At 37.4% G+C, this 21,067-nt stretch overlaps 1 protein-coding gene across 2 annotated transcripts in view; it reads right to left on the bottom strand.

Annotated features, from left to right (window-relative positions):
• MED27 (mediator complex subunit 27) overlaps nucleotides 1-21,067 on the bottom strand; it is a 90,353-nt gene that overhangs the window by 68,517 nt on the left and 769 nt on the right. For both annotated transcript variants that reach the window (XM_086764096.1, XM_086764095.1), the window contains exon 2: nucleotides 18,571-18,715. In XM_086764096.1, the coding sequence (XP_086620222.1) occupies nucleotides 18,571-18,715 (145 nt within the window). The remainder of the gene's footprint in view (nucleotides 1-18,570; nucleotides 18,716-21,067) is intronic.

Genomic DNA, 21,067 nt, shown 5'->3' with positions numbered 1-21,067 from the left:
GTAATGTGGCTGGCCACAGTGGCTCATCTGGCATGTTTACTGGAAGGTAAATTAACAACACTAATGACCACAGTGCTACAAGGGAGGTAATAACACTGGATTGGAATAGAAAATTCTTCTATACAGCTTCATCTGTCCAAGACCTAACAGTTCAGCTTCATCTAACCCCTCTAACAGTTCTGAGCCACCCAGAAGCAAATATCTGATGGAGCTAAGCACGCCTCGGTACCCATCACCGCATCTACAGTGGGTACAGAACATAAGAGAACTACTAGAAGTGACTATTTTAGCTTGAACAGTGAATTGAGAATGTAAAAATATATTATACATAAAAGAAAAAGCAAAACCTGCATCTTTTTTTGTTTTAAATACATACAAGGAAATTGCATTAAAAAACTACAAAACCATTACATTACAATTAGGTTTCAAAACAGATACAAGCTGATAAATTCAGCATTAAGTTTTCCAAAAGCCTCCTTAACTCTTCAGCAGTGCACATACTTACACAGCCAAAAGTGATCTTTCTGTATGAGATCGTAACGCCAGCAGTATGACAAACTGGTGTGCATTTAAGGAAACTGGGGCGGTGGGGGAGCAAAATATTGCTTTTTAACTTGTTTCTATCACTTCTCTAGCTACAAAACCTTTTGTAAATGAGGACTCTACCTACCTCCCAAAGCTTATTTTATCAAGGCAATAATTCAGCCACGTGAACAATCAACAGTTCATTCAACTATCATTTTTGCCTGAGGCATGAAAAAAACCAAACAATTAAAGAGCAAGGAAAACTTTAAAAATGGTGCTGGAGAGCTGAAGACTTGCTGCTGCCACACTAAACAAACGGGAACAATTGAAAGCCACAGGGCAGTCAGTAATTTATACTACTGAGCCTAATGCTTGGACAGTAAGGGAAACAGATGGCTCTGCAATATGGAGACGGCTCTGTGAAAAGCATTGACACAGGGATGCTGCAATAACACAGCAGCAATAGTTTGCCTGGCTGTTGCAACAACCACAGCAAACTGAACAGCATCATTTCAAGGTATAAAACATAAGTGAATGAGAGTAAAACAAAATAGAACTTACTACAGTTAGCTTGTAATCCTTGATAAAGCATGGTCTAGTTTAGAGTTTTTTTGGATGGTCCTGCATAGTTCTGTGCAAATAAATGAGCCTGATCTACTGGCACTGGCAGAGTTCCTCTTCCTGTCCCGTCCCCCTCCCAGTAATTCTGCATCATACCAAACGGCTACGAACGTCAGCTATTTAGTTCTACTTTTAGCTTTGCTTTAAATAAAAGTGTGCTGAGTGCAAATTGCATAATGAAGGCTCAAAACCATGGAGATGGCACAGACTGCAACTGGGCAGCATTACCAAGCTGTGGAGTTTTTAGTTTTTGTTTTTCTTTCTGGTAGACTTATTTAATTTGTGGAACAAAACCAAAATGTGCCAAGGGAAGTTTCCAACTACATGCTGGAGCAGACAAGCCGCTGGTTTCAAATGGAAATCCTGTTTCAGAACTTGAGGACATACTTTGAGGCAATGGATGCACAGTGCACACGCAGACACAAACACAGGAAGAACAGGCAAAGGACTTCAACAAATACTTAAGAAGCTCAGATTAATTTGTTTTCTTTAAGTATTATAGTTGAAGGCCATCATAGCCAAGCCATATACCAGTCATGCACGGACTTTTAATAATCTAAAAATCTAACTTACAACTTTTCAGAAAGGTCAAATCATTATAAACCCTTTGACCACAGGAACCTCTTAAAAAACATACGTGCTTTCTACAGAATCCGAGCACAGATGAAAATGCAGGTTTAAAGTCAAGCATAAGATTCTCCTTCCTCTGCAACTTTGCTATGATAAACCAGGTTTTTTAAAGGGTGGGATCAGTAGCTGGAATTAGCAGAGGAAGTGTCATCTTGCCCTGCACACCATGACAGGTGATGCTATTCAGCTACAGACTGTGCTGACATATTCTTTGTTTCAGCAATGCAACTATTTTAAATTTAAAAAATTAATCCATTAAAACAAGTGTTGTACTGTAGAATATGTCTATTATTTTTCTTAAATCCAAACTCCCTGACACAACTGCTGATGCTGGTATAAGGCTGTGGAAACCGAAGGCCTCAGCACACAGTTTTACAGTATGGTTGAGAGTCAGGGAACTGTTGCCGAAACATCAGCCTCTGTGAAACATTTTCCTCATCCAAACTTTCCACAGTTCAGGAATTTGATTAAAGCAATCTCCAGGTATTGTTTACTCAATAACATTGCTAATCAGTGGTTCCTGAAATCCAAATGCTTCCCTAGGAGGCTGCAACAACTGGAATACAAATTCCAACACATATCTTGTTGAAGATGAGAAAAGTGCAATTTGTTGTGAGTAAATACATCAACATATACATGCTGCAGTGGATGGTAACGGGAGTTAAAAAAAAAAAAGAAAAAAAAAAAGAAAAAAGTGCAGAATAAATTGGTCTGAAGCAATTCCAAAGTGCAGGGATAGTGCACTGTCTGAATGCTGGAGAAGGTTGTAAGCTCAGCAGTGTTATGAAAAAAGTCAGCATACAAACAGACTGTGCCTGTGTTTAGTTTGTAGAAGAAGCATGAAAGCAGAAGCTCAATGAGCAACCAAATATTACTGTTCTTTAAATTAATAATCAAGTAAGAAATTAAAGCAAGTTTGTTTTAAGGAAGATGCTTTCAAAACATATTTCTCTTCTTCTGGACTGAGGAGTACATTGTACAACAAGAATTAGATCAGAACCGGCAATCTAATTACCAGCACATATATTCACAACATTCTGCCTACCATGACTGCCGTTGCTGGTATTGTTCTTCTCAAGAAAGCAAATGATTAAGACTGATTAAATATCTACTTTCCTTAAATTCTCTTGATAACAAAGGGATTTTTCTTCCCCTTTTCTAATGGATATTTTATGTTGGCAACTGATGGATCCTACGTTAAACTCTTTTCACTCAGAACCGCAGTCTGCTGCCACAATTAAGAAGCAGAAGAAAGGAGGGATGCTAGAACTCTGTGATTTGAAGGGAAAACAATAGGAGAAAAGGGTATAAAGTTTGCAGAACGCTATAATAATCCTACTGACACGGTTTTCTTACTTTGCAAACTTCCTTCCACACAGAAGCATTCTTTTATAGCCTGACAATTTTCCATAGCCTGGAAACTTCATGAACATACGATGTATTCTTGTTTTTAACCTCTTCAAAGTCCCTGCAAAAATTTCTTTCTAACCTACTGATCAGGATGACTGTATACATCAAAAGAACAATCACATTTCCAGTCCTCTACACACAGTACTTCTGCATGTTAGAAAACTGTTTCCATAAGCACCCTTTTAATGAAGATAGACATCATCCAGAGTTAAAAAAAAAAATTAAGCAGCTTGCAAGAAAACAAAAACCAAATGAGTCAGTCAAGGCACTGTTTGACTTCATCGGCCACTGGGAAAATCACAAAAGATTTGCTGCTACTATGATTTGATCATGCAAGCCTCTGAAAACTTTGCCTGGTCCATTATTTATTAAAAAAAAAAAATATTCTTTCCATATTTACCATAAGCGTAGTGAACACGAGACATTAGTTTCCCAGATTTCACACTGCGGCTGACAAAGCAAAACGCATACTGAAGCTAGAAGGCCATCACAGCAAGAATCTCTGAAAAAGGCCACCTTAAATAAATGCACAATAAATGTCTCCTCAGTCCACTCAAGCACAGTCTTCAGCCACTGCTGTATGTCAATGTCTATTTTAAAAGCAGGTCATGGATGCTTACAGAGAAGCCACAGACCCTTGCTTTCTATACATCTGGGAATTACTACATTTTGCAAGTTAGCACATATGAAAATGCACAAAGGACAGTACTCTGAGTTAATTTAGATTCTGGGAGTTCTACTACAACTAAACATTGTAGCCAACATTCCCCACAACAGATTTTTTTTTCGGGGGGGAAAAGTGTCTCTTAAGAAGAGTCATATTTCCATGTACTGTTAGCACAACAAAACCCTTATTATAGCATCACCATCATCAAAGATGCATTTACTAGCCACACAAAATCATAAAGTTACTTTGAAATTTGTTCGAAGATCAGCTAAAAGCATTTGCAATGCAGTATTGTCTGATTCAGCAACACTTCCCATGCCATTAAAGCCTATTCCATTTTAAACACTTCTCCTCTGTTGCTCTACGGAAGATCCACACAGAAGGACAGCAAGCTTATCAGTACAGGAAAAGAGCAAAACTTAACAATAAACAAAGTCCTATCAAATTAATATAGCAATAATATGGTTCATGAGGGAAAAACCTTGAAGAATAATGTGTTTTGGTTCATCATCTGAAATTACATCTTCTTTCCACCCCTCCACCCCCCCCAGACTCCTTTTGCTTTGTTTCTGGGAAAATTAATTGTATCTAAGCAGGTGAATGTTCTATGTCCCTGCTGCTTTTAGTTCTTGCAACCTGCTATGGCAAAGCAGTTGTCTCATTTGGGGTGCTGCAAAAACTAACCAGAAATTTATTCACCTCTGTATAGAGACATAGTTGCCTATTACATGGAAATATTACTTTGAAATACCATATTTACAAAACAAAATATCCCAAAGCTGCTTGGTCTCTATGGACATCTGTATAATACCAAGCTGCCACAAAAAACACTACTACCGAGATGTTCTTTTGATGCCCCGCAAAGGTCTCCACCCATTAAGAGGGCAATGCCATCTCTCTCTTCCATCTGTGCTGCACTTTCAATGGACAGTATTGTCCCCTGGATGTGTCACCTGCAGCAACTGAACAGATCATCTAAGAAGACAGCCTTCCTCAGAGCCTTTCCCCCTTTCCCTGAGAAAGAGATTTCTTTCTTCCACCTCCGTAGAGTGTAGTGGACAACTTCTCTCTGCTTCAGGTCTTCCAGAGGGAAGGTATTGGCTTGGAGGAAAATACAACTAACGCACCCCCTCATCAACAGGAGAAAGCAAGCACACTGACTTGATGCTCTAGCTGAGTCAACGAGGATGTACAGGGAAAAAGCAAGAAGCACCAGGAGCAGGTATATGACCCAAAAAAACACAGTAGCAATTTTATATCTTCTTTAATCTTCCTTGACCTTTAAATCTAGTAGATCAACCAATCAATTCTGCTGGAACAACTCTATATGTGTGATCTAAGAACATATCCATACTTAAACTTTCACTGGCTGCCTGGTATAGCCATTTTATTTTGCTGTAAAAGTTACCAAGATTTGTCTCAATTGATTGTACTTGCAAGAAAAACACAACATCAAAACTGCAGCATCAGCAGACACTAAAGGTCTTCGCTTCTTGCAGGATGAATGCAATATCAATAGTTATTAGGACGTATTCATACAAGGTACATGAGAGGAATGGAAAGATGATGCTAGTAATCTCACTTAATCCTAACACTGCCCTAAACCAGGTTCTTTAGGCTGTGGGGAAAAAAAAAAAAACCACCAACAAAAATGATAAACACTCCAAAGTATTTGCCAGACAAAACGTTGAATTTAGAACTGAAAACAGATTTAACAGCTCTTTAAGTAGTAAAGATTTCGTGTTGTGTTAAATGTTAGTTCTATTTCAGCTGATAAATTGTGCTTTAACAAAATAACTGCAAAGAGGCTTCTGGATGGTATTCATCCACAGCGGGCTCAGAAGTGAGAACAGCAACCACCAGCTGCTGATCCTACTCGCATGTAGCCATCTCTCAGACGTCTCAGAGTACTTGCTCTGTAGCACAATCCTCATTTTTTAGATAGGAAACCAAAGACATACATAACAAAGTGACTTGTGAAACCTCATTCAGCAAGCTAAGGAGAGAGGAAAGAAGAGAACGTACAACCCCAGAGACCCTCCAGTCCCATTACAACTTTGGCAACGCTGACGCTCCTGAAACCTTCAGTCTCTACATCAGAAATGTTTTGAAATGTCCACACATGGTATTATCATATAGTTGTGTTCACACAGTCAGCCAGATAGTAAGTTATTTTATGCAGGAAGTCATTAACTCCATATGACATGCTGAGGCGTCCAAAAGAACCAGAAAACTGGAAACAAAAGGTTAGCTTTTGCTTTATCAAGCCACAAGAGAGCTTACAGAGTTCATCAGCTCTGTGATCTATGAAATTTCTACAAACAGCTTTGGAAGAGGCACCAAGCAATGTAGCCAACAAAAAAAAAAAAGCACTGAGCAAACTGAAAATGCTACATTGAAAATTCTGAAAATACAAGACTTGACTCCAGAGTAAAACTGAACCATAAGGCAAGCCAGAGAACTTGTTAAGTCTGAGTGCAGAGACAACTGCAGAGAAAACTCTAAATAGAACCCAACTGAAAGCATATAGGTAGGGCTGGGAAGATTAGAATAAAAATCTAACTAACGGTAAAACATACAGTGATGTTTTTTCTTAAAAGTCATGTAGGAAGAGAAACATTTATCCAGCCTCACTGAGAGGTAACCCTGGGGGGAGGAGGCAGCTATTATTCCTTTAACTGCAGCTTATTTGATACAAAAGAGACATTTTCTCTGAATGAAGAATTCTTTTAACACAAAGAAAAGCCAACTTCTGAAATGAGATAGAGCCCAGTAACACGGTAGTTGAGAATGTCATGATTTCCATCAAAAAACTGTTTTGCAGAGATTAGGAACAGCTGTTTCAAACTGAATTAGACTAAAACTGGAAACAAGCTGTCAAGACCCAAAAAATATATTTTATACATAAAAGAACGTATTTGATTCAGCTGTTTTATCGTGGTGGTCAGCCAAAAGAGAGAAATAAAGTAACATTCTGAGATTCCAGACGTTGTCACAAAGACACTCTCATTTTTAACACTCTTCATGTAGATTTATTCCTTTGAGCATTTGGAATAGGAAAAATGTCAAACAGCTCATATCACAGATTCTTGAATATTTTCAAACCATGGGTAGCTTAAAACAGTTTAAAGACACCCGAGGACTCTTTCTGCTCTAGTCCACATTCTAGTTCTCTGCACCTTCTGTAGCAGTATCAGGATGTTGCAATAGGGAAAATACACTCAGCTGCTGTTGACACAAAAAGATTAAAATAATTCACTTTAACCCACCACTTGTGAGTAACAGTACATGCGTACAGCTCCTTTTTGTGCATTCTTGCAGATCCTAGGCCGCTTTCAGCGGGTATTTTCAATATTGATTTCCACAGGAATTGCAGTTTCATATAATGAGAAGTAAATACATCTATTTTAGAATATACTGTAAAGTGTCACATCTAGATAAAATTCCTTTGTGTCTAGGTAGTATACAGAGCACCTCTTATACTACGTTGCAGCCAGTTACAGAAGCTTAGAGAATCCAAACACCACAAAATTAATAAACTTTTTAATACAACTATTTGTTCCAAAGCACAACTCTGAACATCAGAGACTCCCGTGATTTCATATATGCTGCAAGATGTAGCCATCATATTCTGCGTGCCAACCAAATTTAAAGTAAAGTAATTTTGAAAACATCCTTAGCATTTCAACATGTTTGTTACTTTTCATAATAATGATATATACCAATTCTACCCAATAAGTATATTGGTTATTACTGTCAGCTTGTCAGTACATGTGCTTTTGAAGAGGAAGCATCTGGGAGCACGACAATTCAGGAGCATATTTAAAAATGCAGATTCCAAGAAATGCATTTTTAACTCACTAAGACACAAGGCAAGTGTGCAACTGCAACCATGTGCCATTTCAGCTTTCAGATTATTCACACGGTCTAGCTTTAGGCATTAAACTCAAGTACTCAAGTTCTCAGCAAACTCAGTGGAGCACCAGAGCATGATTGAACGCTTCACATCAAGCCAAGTGCTTTTTTGTAAGGTTCAACAAAACAACTGCTGCTCACGATGCACAAACTTTTGATCTTTCTGTGAAAAGATCAAAAGTGTGACAGACTAGCACCTGGTAGAAACAACCAGCTTTCATTAAATCTTCTTTTATTAATTCAGAGGACTTTTTTTTTTCTAGGTATACTGTAACTGAACTAAAAGATTTTTTTTCATGGTTTTTGTTTCTTGTGCAAGTGGAAGTCTTACATTCAGGCATTTAAAATTACATAAAATTAACTGCTATACATGCTTGGGCTAATCTTGTATTGGCAGAGAAAGTCATAAAACGTACTGGTAAGTCATCTTTATCTCCAGTACTTCAGAATTTTACAACTCTAATAGATTTAAATGTTAGTTTACACCACGAAGACGTACCAACAAAAAATGGAGTTAGGAGAGAAGTAGCTCCGAGTGCAATGTTCATATTCCCATCTCTATTCTCCTATCAACTCTCAAACAAAGCTCGCCTGCAAAACCACTTTCAGAAGAATGTAAAACGACCACATTGACTGCAAAGCATGGACTTTCTTCATGGCTTGCTTAATGTTTTCAGTGAAATCTTACAACTTTGGGGAGAACAGACAACTTGCTTCAAATTATGAAGCAAAATTTTATTCTATTAACAGGAATATTTTGAAAAGAGCAAATTCATTCTGAAAAGTCATCTGAGATCAACCGCACATCTTTTTCAATACACCTCTACCTACCTTAAAACCAAAACCAGGCACAGATGTGAACAGTAATGGTAGCGATGTCATGGTCTCCACTTTCTTATTTGTATTCTTCAACTGCCACAGCATCAGAGCCACAAAACACCACACCTGCAGGGCAGGATTATTCTTTCCTCCCAGGAAAATAAAAATCAGTATGCATTGATCCCAAAAGGAAAGGTATTTCAAGCATCCCCATAGACCTTCTGGGTTACTTGCCTTCAACATGAGAAACTCAGTACCGCTGATTATAAAATTATTGTCATTTTTTTTGCAAAACGTACATTTCTACGAAGCGGTAGCCAAACCACTGGTCTGAATGGCACTTCGATTACATACAGCTCCTTACACAGACTGTTTTCAATTTTATTAGCTTTTAAGCAATTTTTATGTTTTGTAGCCCAGTTACCAATAGTGTCTCATTAAGATACAATGAGGAAGAATTGTATTGCTCATATTCAATTCAAATATTAAATTACTCTGAACTGTCTGAGGGGGCCAACTTAGTAACTCCAAAAAAGCACTCCAAAAAGATTTGTGAGATGAGTGCACTTCTACATAAAAGAAATAAATAACAGTTGCACAAAAAGACTTGACAACAATAGTAGAGAGCAACAGGGTGACATCATTAATTTTCCATTTTATTTATTTCCTCTAGAAGCTATAGAAAAATCTTTTCCATATAAAGAATAGCAATGGGATGCTTATCACCTGTATCTCTTCTTTTATATTAGTGTTCATAATCCTTGAATGCCCTTCATATGAATGTCCCCAAAGGCTTCACAAACATCTTTAATTTGCCTCAAAGAAAGTGAGACACAACTTTTGAGTCTCTGAAAAACATCCTCCGTGCTTTCATAGCGGCCACCATCTACTGGGAGATAAGTCAGGCTTTTATCACCAGTAGCAAATCGGTCTGAGCCACCGCGAGCTGAGATAGCAGGCACACATGAAATTCAAAGGAGTGCTAGGTCCAAGGCTTTCTTACAATGCTCTTCTTGTTCTGCAGTCCTACATATTCTTCAATTAATCCCTAGACAACGTGGATTTCCAGTTATACTTTGTTGCATTTCTCAGCTTCTAAAAGGAAAGCCTTTTCTTCTGATCTCACAGTTGTACCATGACTTATTAATCTACACACTGCAGTTCTGAGCCTCCGCGTGGCTTGTTTTGATTCAAGGGCTGTTATTAATACAAAGCAATGCAGTTTCAACCAGTTTGGTTTCATGACCACATTATACAGCCTAGAAAGGGAAAGTGATCACTGACTTGCAAATTACATAATTCAGCCAACCAATATGAACTGCAGGAAGAGTTCTTGCACAGGAAAAAAAGAGTTCGGGGAGGAAGAATCAGGAGTGGGCAGAAGTGTTTTGGTTAAAATAGAGCAATATCAATCATTTCCATCCTGAAAGAGGCTAACAGCTAGAACATCAATACTTATCAAAGAAACAGGGAAAAAAACCCCCACTCATTAGCAAATAAAGGTGTTGCAAAGCATTAAATAATTCCCGCCAGCTGACAAGGGGGCTGATTTATAACAGTGTGTATTGATATATCACTTCCCATAATTAGCAAAAGTGAGACTGGTACTGCTTACAGCATTATTTTGATCAGAGCCTTAAAAAAATACTGTTGAATAACAACAAACACCAGGCACAACAACAGAAAAACACTGTTTCAAGCTCTCAGGCTGCTTCAGATTTGAAACCAAGTACTCTAGCAAAATTCAGTAAGAACGGCAAATTGTTTGGACACATGCAACCTTATTTCACAACAGCATCCTAGTGTGAATTATTGCTATTATAACTCTAGGAAGATCACGATATAAAACACTCAAACTACAAACAAGACAGAATCAAAGGCTAACTATTTCTCATTTTTTTTAAGCAACAAGTTATCCATCATCACTCTTTTCTTCCTGAAGTAACAAACTAACCTCAGTCTACTAAAATGTCAAAGAAATTCTACTACTCTGTATTTTTTTTTTAAAAAAAACCCTATCATTGCATAGCTCAGACACCCTCAGAAAAACTTCGTGTCCCACCTTTTTTCTTCTCCAGTGAAGTATACACAGACAATTGTAATTCCTGCACCTTCCCCCTCTTACATTTTGGTACAAGCACGTTTTTCCTAGTCATAGCTTTTCCAGTGCTCTGTCTCCTAGCACTGTAATATCAAGGATAATTTGCACACTACATAAATTTGCCACCCCTGCCATTGCTGGTCACTAAAATCATCCCTGCAGTAACAGAAGTCAATATTCTCTGGGCAGACAACTAAGCAATAATTAATAACTACAGCAGTTGGAGGCAAAGAGGTAGCCACCTGTTTCCTAGTCATATTTAAAAAAAAATAAAATAAAAGAGCATTAATGTAATTCTAAACAGCAAGGGCATTTCACCAAAACATTTGCCTAAATTTTGCACAAAATTAAATGCCCACAAAGGGCATTTTTTCAGACTGCCATGCAAACAACATTAGTCACTAGCTGTATGACACTTGGCATCTACAAAGCATTTCTGTCCAAAGAACCCAATGCACTCGAGACACATTTAGACTAGAAACTCTCCCAAGAAGTAGGTTAAGCATTATTATCCTACTTTATCCATAAGAAAAATGAGGCACAGAAAAATCATGCATCCTGTTCAAGGTTACAATAAAAATTAATAAGTAAAGCAAGAATAGAATCCAAGTGGTCCAGCTCCTATTTTGTGCCCCGTGTACAAGAAAACACCAGTTCACGTATCATTAATTTCTCCAGTGACAGGAATATAAACTCCCATGGCTTATCTGCACAGGAAAGGAGCCCACAGTGGGTAATCCCTAAAAGCCTTTCCACTCCGGCTCCCTCTACAAAGCACTGATTCTGCCCTTACAAAGCAGATTAAAACGTGCTCTTCAGAGTACAACAGAGATGTCCTTGTAGGGACTTGTCATTTTGCTTCTATTAAAATCTTATTTTATTTTTTCGTTTTGCTTCTGTGAGCAAACCAAGGGATTTTGGTCACCTCAAATCTTCTATTTAAATAACTTCTTTAGAGCTCCTGCTCAGCGAAAATACCAGTATCTCAAGCTGCACCCCTAATCTTCCCACTCTTACCCCAGCAAGCACAGATGATTTTCAGAAGCAACCTCCAGAAGCACAAACAGATGATTCAATTACCATGATAGTTTTCCTCAATGCCACACATCTGTCACTGATATTACAGTACACCTGAAAAGAAAACATTTCCCATTTTGGGTGGATGAAATCTCAGTAGAGTAAGCTGGATCTCCAAGCAACAGTATGTTATAATAATATAAAACTGCATTTTTGTAGTAAAAAGTTCTGAAAGGACAAAATCTTGGCCATCTGCCTGAACTTCCAAAGAACTGCCAACATAATAATTCAGTTACGTTGTCCATGCTACTGTAAAACTACATTAAATCCAAAATGTTTGAGCGCATCCAAAATTTAAAATTAATGATCCTTGGAGTGAACACTTCATTTTACAATCAAGTTGAACAACAACAAAAAATTACTTCAACAGTGTTCCTCTACTGTTATAGTTAACATTTAGCATCATTTATTGTCATTAAACTCAATATTTGTGTCTAATCAATACTAAGCTACCAAGGGCAGCCATAACAAGTCTGGACTTTCTTTACAGGCTCTATTGATTTATTTTTTTGGAGACCTACAACAAACACAATTTATATAAATAATTTAACAGGGAACACATCAAAATAATTTAATAAACAAAAAGTATATATTTCTTTTCTGTCATGTGACAGAAAATCATTTTAACTCATTAATGGTAATCCTCTCAACAGTTCTATTTTAAATTTATGTAAAAACAAGAGGAAGCTATCGAGTGACAAATTTAAATCTAAATATTTTTTAGTTTATTTCAACATGCAGCTCAACCATATTTTTTTTTCCATTTTGTACTTGCCAGTGTATTACTTTTAAATAAATTTATGACAACTCCTATCCAGCTTTGTTGACTTGGAATATTTACAGTACAATGATATAATGAGGTTTATAAAAGTTGCCAAAATCTTCTTTTCACAGATGAGTAAATTAAATAATTTGATCTAAATCCTACTCATCCAGAGAATCACAAAGTCAGAAAAGTTGATTTTTTTGCTTTCTGCTTGAAGTGGTAGATAACAGCCTTCCCAAACACAGTGTTATCATGGTTTTTGAGTACTATCTCATGATGATAAAACAATACCACCACCACTCACTACGGAAGTGTTGTATTTGGAGTATAGCAAACAGACAAATGCAGCTCTGAAAACAGTACAGCATACAACACTGAACTTGAGTCAAGTTAAAATCAAGGAAAAAATCCAAAATAACATCACCTGTGCAAGACCACAATTGTTCTAAACTTCCCCCACTTCTGCTGCTGTTAGTAATATTACTTGAAAGTCTGAAAACAAACTTTTTACAGCAAAGGGGGAAAAAAAAAGAAAACACAACTTACAGAAGACAGTATTTTCACTTCTGCAAGTAAACTCTGTTAATATTGCTATCACTCAAGCAACTCAGGGAAGACTTAGGTTGCTGCTACCCAACAAACTTAACGTTTCTTAAGTCTGGTAGAAAGAGTAATTCTATAGTGTTGGTTTGGTAGTTGATCCATTTTGCGTACACCCTTCAAATAAACAAACAAAAGCAAATAAACAATCAATCTCTACCAGTTATTAAAACTCAAATGTTGGGCATGAACCACTTGGCAGTACTGCCTTAAGAAAGAAGAAACTTGCCCTATAAAAGCATTTGCCTTGCTCAGTGGACAGACAATATGCTGTGTATTTTCTGTTTCACTGGAGTCAATGGAAACACCTTAACAGACACTGCCTCAGGCATGCACAGCACTCGGGTATACAAATGCTTTGCCAAGGGCAAAAAGGATGAACAAATACACACTGCAGGCAATAAATAACCTCCATAAAACAGCAGATTGAAAATAAAAAGTTTATCCCACTCAAAGAACACAATCAAACTCCTGGGTTCCAAAAACCTGCATCTATCCTGACTGCGTTACTGTAGCTGGATCAGGCAACCACACCATCACGAGCTTGATTAAACATTTTATATACAGGTAGGTATATAATATTGGTTTAATCACATCATCAACATGGCTTTTTCCCCCCCACAAAACCCCTTTGTCACCCAGTGTTGAAAACAAATATCAAGAAACACACAATTGCTTAGCAAACAACACTTTCATTCATGAGATCATGGTCTCATCTACGGCAGAAAACAAGCGAAGCGCCCAGGAGGAAGGAGGGCCAGCATAAGGGCATTTGTTACACAAGTGTCCCGAAGAGCAACGGAACCGAGTTCATCCGGTGCTCTGTAACAAATATGAGGTCACACCTCTTTTATAAAAAAAAAAAAAAAAAAAAAATCAAAACTTTACCAGTATTTCAGACTAGTAAGTGACTTGTAAAAATTCCTTTCATCTAAACTTACAGCTGATGCATTCTCCCCTGTGGCAGTTTCCCATGAATTCCAATGTACTGCAAGCAGCAAGCACCTGGTATCGAGAGGTAAGGCAGCAACACCTTGCAGGTCCAGTCCTGACCGCTCCAAGCAGTATCAGGGCACGCACATACAAACCAGAAAGCCTTCTTACTGCTACTGTCACCTTAGATTTTGGCCACTCAGGCACAACAATCATATTACAAAAAATTCAAAAGGCTCATATGTACATAATTATTAAAACCAGAAATCAACTACAATTACCACTCAGAGGCAGTCCACAATTTAAAAAAAAAAAAAAAAAATTAAAAAAAACAACCAAAAAAAACCCCAGTACTGATTTCTACAAACATCCTAAGTCACTGATAATACTTTATCTGCATTACCCATACAGAATGATTGATAGCTCTCTTTTGTATTATCTAATATTAAATCTTCAGTATTACATCAGAAGGCACATACAGATCCTTCTGGGAAACAGCACTTCAATTGTAATGAAGAAAACTTCTTTTCTTAAACAAAATTGAAGAGGAAGGGGGGACAAAAAAAAAAAAAAAAAAAATTCATCAAGCAGACCAAAATACTGTTCCATGGCTACCACATGCCTCCATGCACCCCACAGTCAAAGTAATTTACTTGTGTGATTCCTACTGATGCATAAAAGAAGCTAAAGCAAAGAAGAAAAACCATATAGCTCTTGCTTGCAATAAGATCAACTTAAATTCCCTGTGTTTTTCAGCTGTAGCCTGTCAGCTCTCTTAAACACCTGCAAAAGTAAAGTTCCTTTACAGCTGCATGTGTACGTAATTAATGCATTTGACAAGCTGTTGTGTTCCCAAACAGCTGCTTCCATTATATGGACAACTTTGCCACCTGCAAAACTACTGGGTAAACTACAGTAAGTAAATATCAGGACAGCAGGTGCTAATAAATAACAAGCGCTGCCAAGGTAACACACTTCTGTAAGGAAAGTTTTAACTTTTCCCCACTGCCCTTTTCTGTACCCCCGGAGCAAGCAAACTTAAGATCCTCAGAAACAGAGGAACTCATGTTGTGACTCACAGGAGCAGTAAGACAAGGTTTGGGGCAAATATCTCTGAAATCATAATTAAATGCAATTAATCTCTACTGCACTAAGCCAAAGAGTTAGGTCAGTAAATCTGCACATAAAAGTGAGTCTCCACACAACACATAACCAGCCACAGCTACACACACTAAATGTGGTCAATAAAACAAGTTGAGAAGTGTCAGGTAGGTCTAATCTCCTATGTTAAGATTCATATCTTAAACCAAATGCTCTGTGAGTATGATCTTCACTACACTTTCCACCCAGCACTGCTACTTGACCCAAAAAGCTTGTCCATGCATCCAAGATCAGATTAAAACTGGGCATTTGGTGACCCAGCATCAAAGGAAAGCTGCAAATACAAATAACTAACTATTCTAATACCCAGTATCTTGTGAACCGCTAGGAATGACGATTAATACAGCCTCAACTGAAATTTAAGACAACAAAACTAAACAAGCTATTACTTGTGCAACCGATTTTGCTGGAAAAACTAAGAGTCACATAGGTAGATATGAGCCATCCCCAGATTTACAAAACTGCTTAAGTTTTAGGTATATTCATATGCTTAAAAAAAAAAAAAATCCATTTGGTAGTACTACACTTTAAACAGCTACACGTGGTTTATGGTATTTGGAAGGTTACTGTTCCTATATTCTGCAAAAACTCACCGAGACTATAATTTTCAAAACAGAACTACTGGTACAAGTGGACCAACTAAGAATCTCAGCTTTTAAGCAAACAGACTATTATACAGGATAATTTTTGAAATGCTGGGGTTTTTTTAGTTTGAGTTTTTGGCATTTGGGGCTTTTTTAAAAATTGCCATTTCAGGCCTCTAATTGTTCTTTCAATTTTAGATAAAAAAACTAATGCAGAAAAGCTTTTTTTTAAAAAAAAAAAGTACTATGTATAGTGCTTTGATATACTGAACAATAACTTGTTTCTCATGAGGTAGCCCAGTTATTACTACCAATCTTTCTCATTCTTGTGCTATAAGCTACTACTACCAGCCTCCCCATATTTTAAAAATAAACAGAATGTATCGAAACATGCAGCACAAAGTCTATGTACTCATTTTCCCTACATTTCCTTCTTGAATTGCACCATAGACCTGAAACTACTCCATCTATCCTCCCCTGGCAGCCATGTGGCTATTCATGCCATCAGTAATGCATGAACAATCAAAGAGAGAGGAAAATGCCCTTATCTCAGCTCATCAAAAATACAAGCAAGCAAGCCACAAAGGGGTCACAAATTAAAAATTAAATGCAGACAGACATAAAGTGTATGGACACATCACCACATCTAAATCCTCCCTTCGAAACAACAGAAAACACCAGACACAGAGATAATAAGAACAAAGGCAGCCAAAAGATGTAATGAAATAACACTTATGCAAGAAGTGTATTTAGCAATGAAGAATTAAGCAGCAGTAACCAGCATCAATAGGGTTTAACGGTAAAGCCAGCAGCTGATACCCTCACACAGGCAATACATCTGCTGCTAGAGTCAGCGGGAACCTCTGTGTGCCCACTGGTTACTGCAAACCCTAGAAAGGATGCCAGTGAAGTTCAGAAGAACCATTAGGTAGAAAGTAGCTATTCAAATACAACTTAAACAGTGTATTTTATTTTAGTGCTAAAACAGAAGTCAAAGACAATAGAGATAGAAGAAAAAAAAAAACTTGTTTTTTCCTGAACACTTAACTGTGAGTGCACTAGATGCTAAAACTTTCTGCTTTCTGAAATCAGAATCCAGCATCACAAAAAACTGCTCTTCAAAGCTCCATAACACTCTAAGTTAATTAAAACTTCATTACAACAATGCTGCCAAAGCTACTTCATTATCAAACGAGTTTACTCTGACAGTGACCTAACAAAGTAATTAAACCACTGAAGACTTAACTGCATTACAAGTGTAGAAGTTTGCATGTATAAATGTTAGATGATTTTATTTTTTCCTGAAAGCAGCAAATGAATTATTTTTTTCTTTAGTGCGAATAAGCTGCTGCTAACAGCAAGAAACACAAGTAAACATGAAATATTTTCTCAATTAATAAATCTCTGCTTAAAAATTCTTCCTGTTCCTCATTTTCTGATCTGTAAACTTATGTCACATATTGGTATTCTGAAAAGTGACTGTACAAACATTATCGTGGTATTCATATAAACACTATTGTAGAATTCTATTTTAAATCTGAATAACATTAGATTGCTTTGCTCAATATATAAAAGAATTTGCCTACAAAGTACTTGTGTAGTCTGAAAGCCTTCCCTGCTCATGTATCGCTATAAATAATTTAAAATGGAATTGTTTCTTTTAATGCCTTAAATATTTTCAGATTTATTATTCTTGCTTACTCCTGCTATCTTGTATAAGGTTGTTAAAAGCTACAACTCTGGAATCTCTCACTAGTAACAATTACAATAACAAAAATGAAGCCATCTTTTAAATTTTGTAATAGCTCACTAGTATTTAAAAAGTAATTTTAGGACAGCTTTTAAATATGTATTCATTTAAATACTTCTATTAAAAGTAATAAGCACGCTCAAAATTCAGGATGGGAACACGCAATCTGAAACATAATGGTGCTCAGAGACGAGTAATAATTGCAATAATGCAATGTTTACCTATTTAATAAAAGCAGATATGAGGAAAGGAGTATTTTTGATCCACAAGCAGCCTATGTTCAGAGCAGAGAAGGAAGGATACCTCTTCAATTTCTGTCTCTCTGTATGTTCAGCATACAGGTTTACAGAATTGAATTATGCTCATGAGAAAGAAGTTTCTTTGAACAAAAACAATTAGTTTTTCAAAAATGAAAAAAAAACTACACTAACATTATCTGCCTTTTTTTCCACCACACATTACTTAAAATTCAGTGCAATTATACAATCCAAAACCACTAGGTATGCCAAAGCTCTTCAGTCCAGAGTTACTTCTGAGATCAGGTGCAGCTTTTAGCAGGAGCAAATGGTATGGAAAGGCACCAGGATTTCTGATGACGACAACTTCCCTTCTTACAGAAATACGTTTGAAGGCAACATAAGCTCTTGATTCTCTGCTCTAATCATCTACTGCCCTCTGCTACAGCGTTTACTGCCAGATGCACGGACACAATATACTTTTATTTTATGTCTATATAAGATGCTAAACAGCTAACTCAAAGTATTACTCTGCTTGGGAGTTAACAGCACCCTAGAAAAAACAAGGGCACACCTCAGTATCACAGAAAAAGTCTCCTCTCAGTTAAAAGACCATTTTTATCCTTAAAAGTACATTTAGGTACATATCATGCTCCCCAACTCCATAACAAACTCAGCAATTTTGACAGTCTCAAATACTCAAGAGATCTACTGTATTACACATGAAACATTCTGTAGGAATACACGACTAAACTACATTGATGTACTCTGTTACCTTATTTGACCACTTGTACGCTTGAAGAAGTTGGCTGTAAAGAGGCGTTTTGTCCTGAACAGGATCTAGGCTCAGCAGTCCGCTATTGTGCAGGGGATGGTTCTCAGAGGGTTTACCAACTAGGTTGCTCAGACGCTCCAGTTCACTGAAAGAAAACAGAATGGCACTTTTTAAAAGTCAGATCTGCAGATACAGGAATCTGAAATGTATCATCCTCCTGCAGGGACAGCACTCGTGCATGAACTTCATATTAATATCTAAGCAACTTTTAAATACCTGCCCAATTGATTTAAAAGAAAAAAAAAAATCCAACCCTTAATCACTGTAATTATCCAAACAATTTAAAGTGGCCTGTTAGTAGTTAAACTCATTTCTTCTAAGGAGAGAAAGTACAAGTCAAGAGTCTTTGTAAGATAAACTGGAAAGAGTCAAACTATGGTGTGTCCTGTTCACAAGCACTTCCAGAACCCAGGGAATCTTCTCAGCAACACATACCCTCAGAAACTTCAAAACTCTGACTCGAGCATTGGCTGCCATACTAGGGGCAATACCAGGAATATTTTTTTACCCACGAGCAGACAGATGCCTCATCATTTCATTAAAGATCTAGAAATTAAAACTGTCCTCATACAAATATACAGAAAAACTGGCATTAGTCTTAAGCCTAGACATGGTCCTGCAAAGTTTGTGATTACTCTGAGCAAGAATACCCAGTTCAAATTCACAGGGCAAGGAACCATCTTCTGTCTTCCACGAGCAATTTGTACATTTGCAGATGTGTATAAAATACTCAACTAAAGAATAATAAGCACACTTTTCCCACAGGAAAAAAAAAAAAAAAACTTACTGTGAAATGATCTATCGCTTCATATTTCGTTTGTCAAACTGTACATTTAATAATAACAAGAGTTAAGCAATTTAAAAAAACTTGCATTAATCAGCTGTAGAAGAAAGACTGGCTACTTTGCAGAGATATAAAATGCAGTTTTTTCAAGTGACATGACTAATCAGGTGCCCTTCCTTTTGACTTCTGAACGTCACATCCAACTCTGAACTTCAGAACCTCCACTAGATTAACAGCAGGGTTGAGACCCTTCAAAGGGTGACTTCTGAAAATCTCTGTAAAGGAAAAATGCCAACTATCTCAATTTGCATTTAATGAAGGTGACAAAAATAAACGCCAACTATCAGGGAACTGACAATTAACAGACTTCCACACTTTACTACAACAAAATTCTCATTTATTAATCATCACTCCTTCAAGTTTCCATGGCCTACGCTTGTCCTAAGCTGCGAACATTCATGAGTGTCCTTAATATTTACTGACAAAAGAATACAATAAAATAAACGTGAACAGACATAATAACTAAGCATTTGTTGAACAGAGATCACAGTCAATACTTCCATGACGTGAGTCAACGTCCTCTTATATCATTAACTTCAGTATACCTTGGAGTATTCCCTTGCTACTTGAAAACTGTGCTTCCCAAACATGTAACAGCATTTGTAACACTCAGGTGCTATATAAAGTAAAATATTTAGATGGAGTTGTGTTTCAAAAAAAAGACAAATCTATGATTCTATGACTCCAAAATATTTTTTTTTAAAAGTTATCTTGCAAGGAATCAGGAAAGAAACGGTCGCCACAGCAGTGATAAATATATCCACTAACGGTGTGGAAGAGAGGGTGAAAAAGGAACTGGTGAAGTTTGATGATGAACCAACGCTCAGGTATGGCAGGAAGGACAGGGACTGACTGCAAAGAATCGCACAAGAACTTCACAGCAATGAAGCACTGGATGATAAACTGCAACGTAGAGGAGTGTAAAATACTACACATGAGACAAGACAGATCAGAGCCAATTGCTATCTTGTTGTTGGGAACAAGATTTTGGATTTATACTAGATAATTCTTTAAAAAGCTACCGAGCACGACAAGAAGGATAACCAAAGGAATGGCAACAGCTTCCATGTAGGGAACCATGAAGCCTCCTCAACCTGAAAACAGTAAAAACCAACGGAAGTCTATAAAGCTGTGTACAACATCAGTCGAAAGAATTATTGTCCACCATCTTTTCCAACAAAAGGGAAAAAGTAGGTAACAAATTATATTATCATGATCACAACAAATTAAAAACAGAATCAACCATAGAATAGTTTGGGTTGAAAGGAGCCTTTAAAGGTCATCCAGTCCAACCCTCCTGCAAGGAGCAGGGACATCTCCAACCAGATCAGGTTGCTCAGAGCCCCGTCCAACCTGGCCTGGAATGTTTCCAGGGATGGGGCATCCATCACCTTTCTGGGCAACCCATTAAAAAAATCAGCAAGGCCAGTAAGAAACAAATCTCGTTCAGAAGACCCTGAAGCCTAAATCTCTGGAGGCCAGAAGATGTGCTGGGAAAGCAGGGTTACGCGCTTGTCCTGCCCTTGGACACCTCCCTAGACAGTGCAGCTGGCTCCCAGTGGGATAGAGCAGCCTCAACAGTTTGTCTGTCGG

The sequence above is a fragment of the Chlamydotis macqueenii genome, chromosome 20, assembly GCF_036417535.1.
Source record: "Chlamydotis macqueenii isolate bChlMac1 chromosome 20, bChlMac1.mat, whole genome shotgun sequence".
In the NCBI taxonomy this organism is placed as follows: domain Eukaryota; kingdom Metazoa; phylum Chordata; class Aves; order Otidiformes; family Otididae; genus Chlamydotis; species Chlamydotis macqueenii.
The sequence above is the reverse complement of the archived record's forward strand: the minus strand, read 5'-3'. Positions and strand labels throughout refer to the sequence as shown.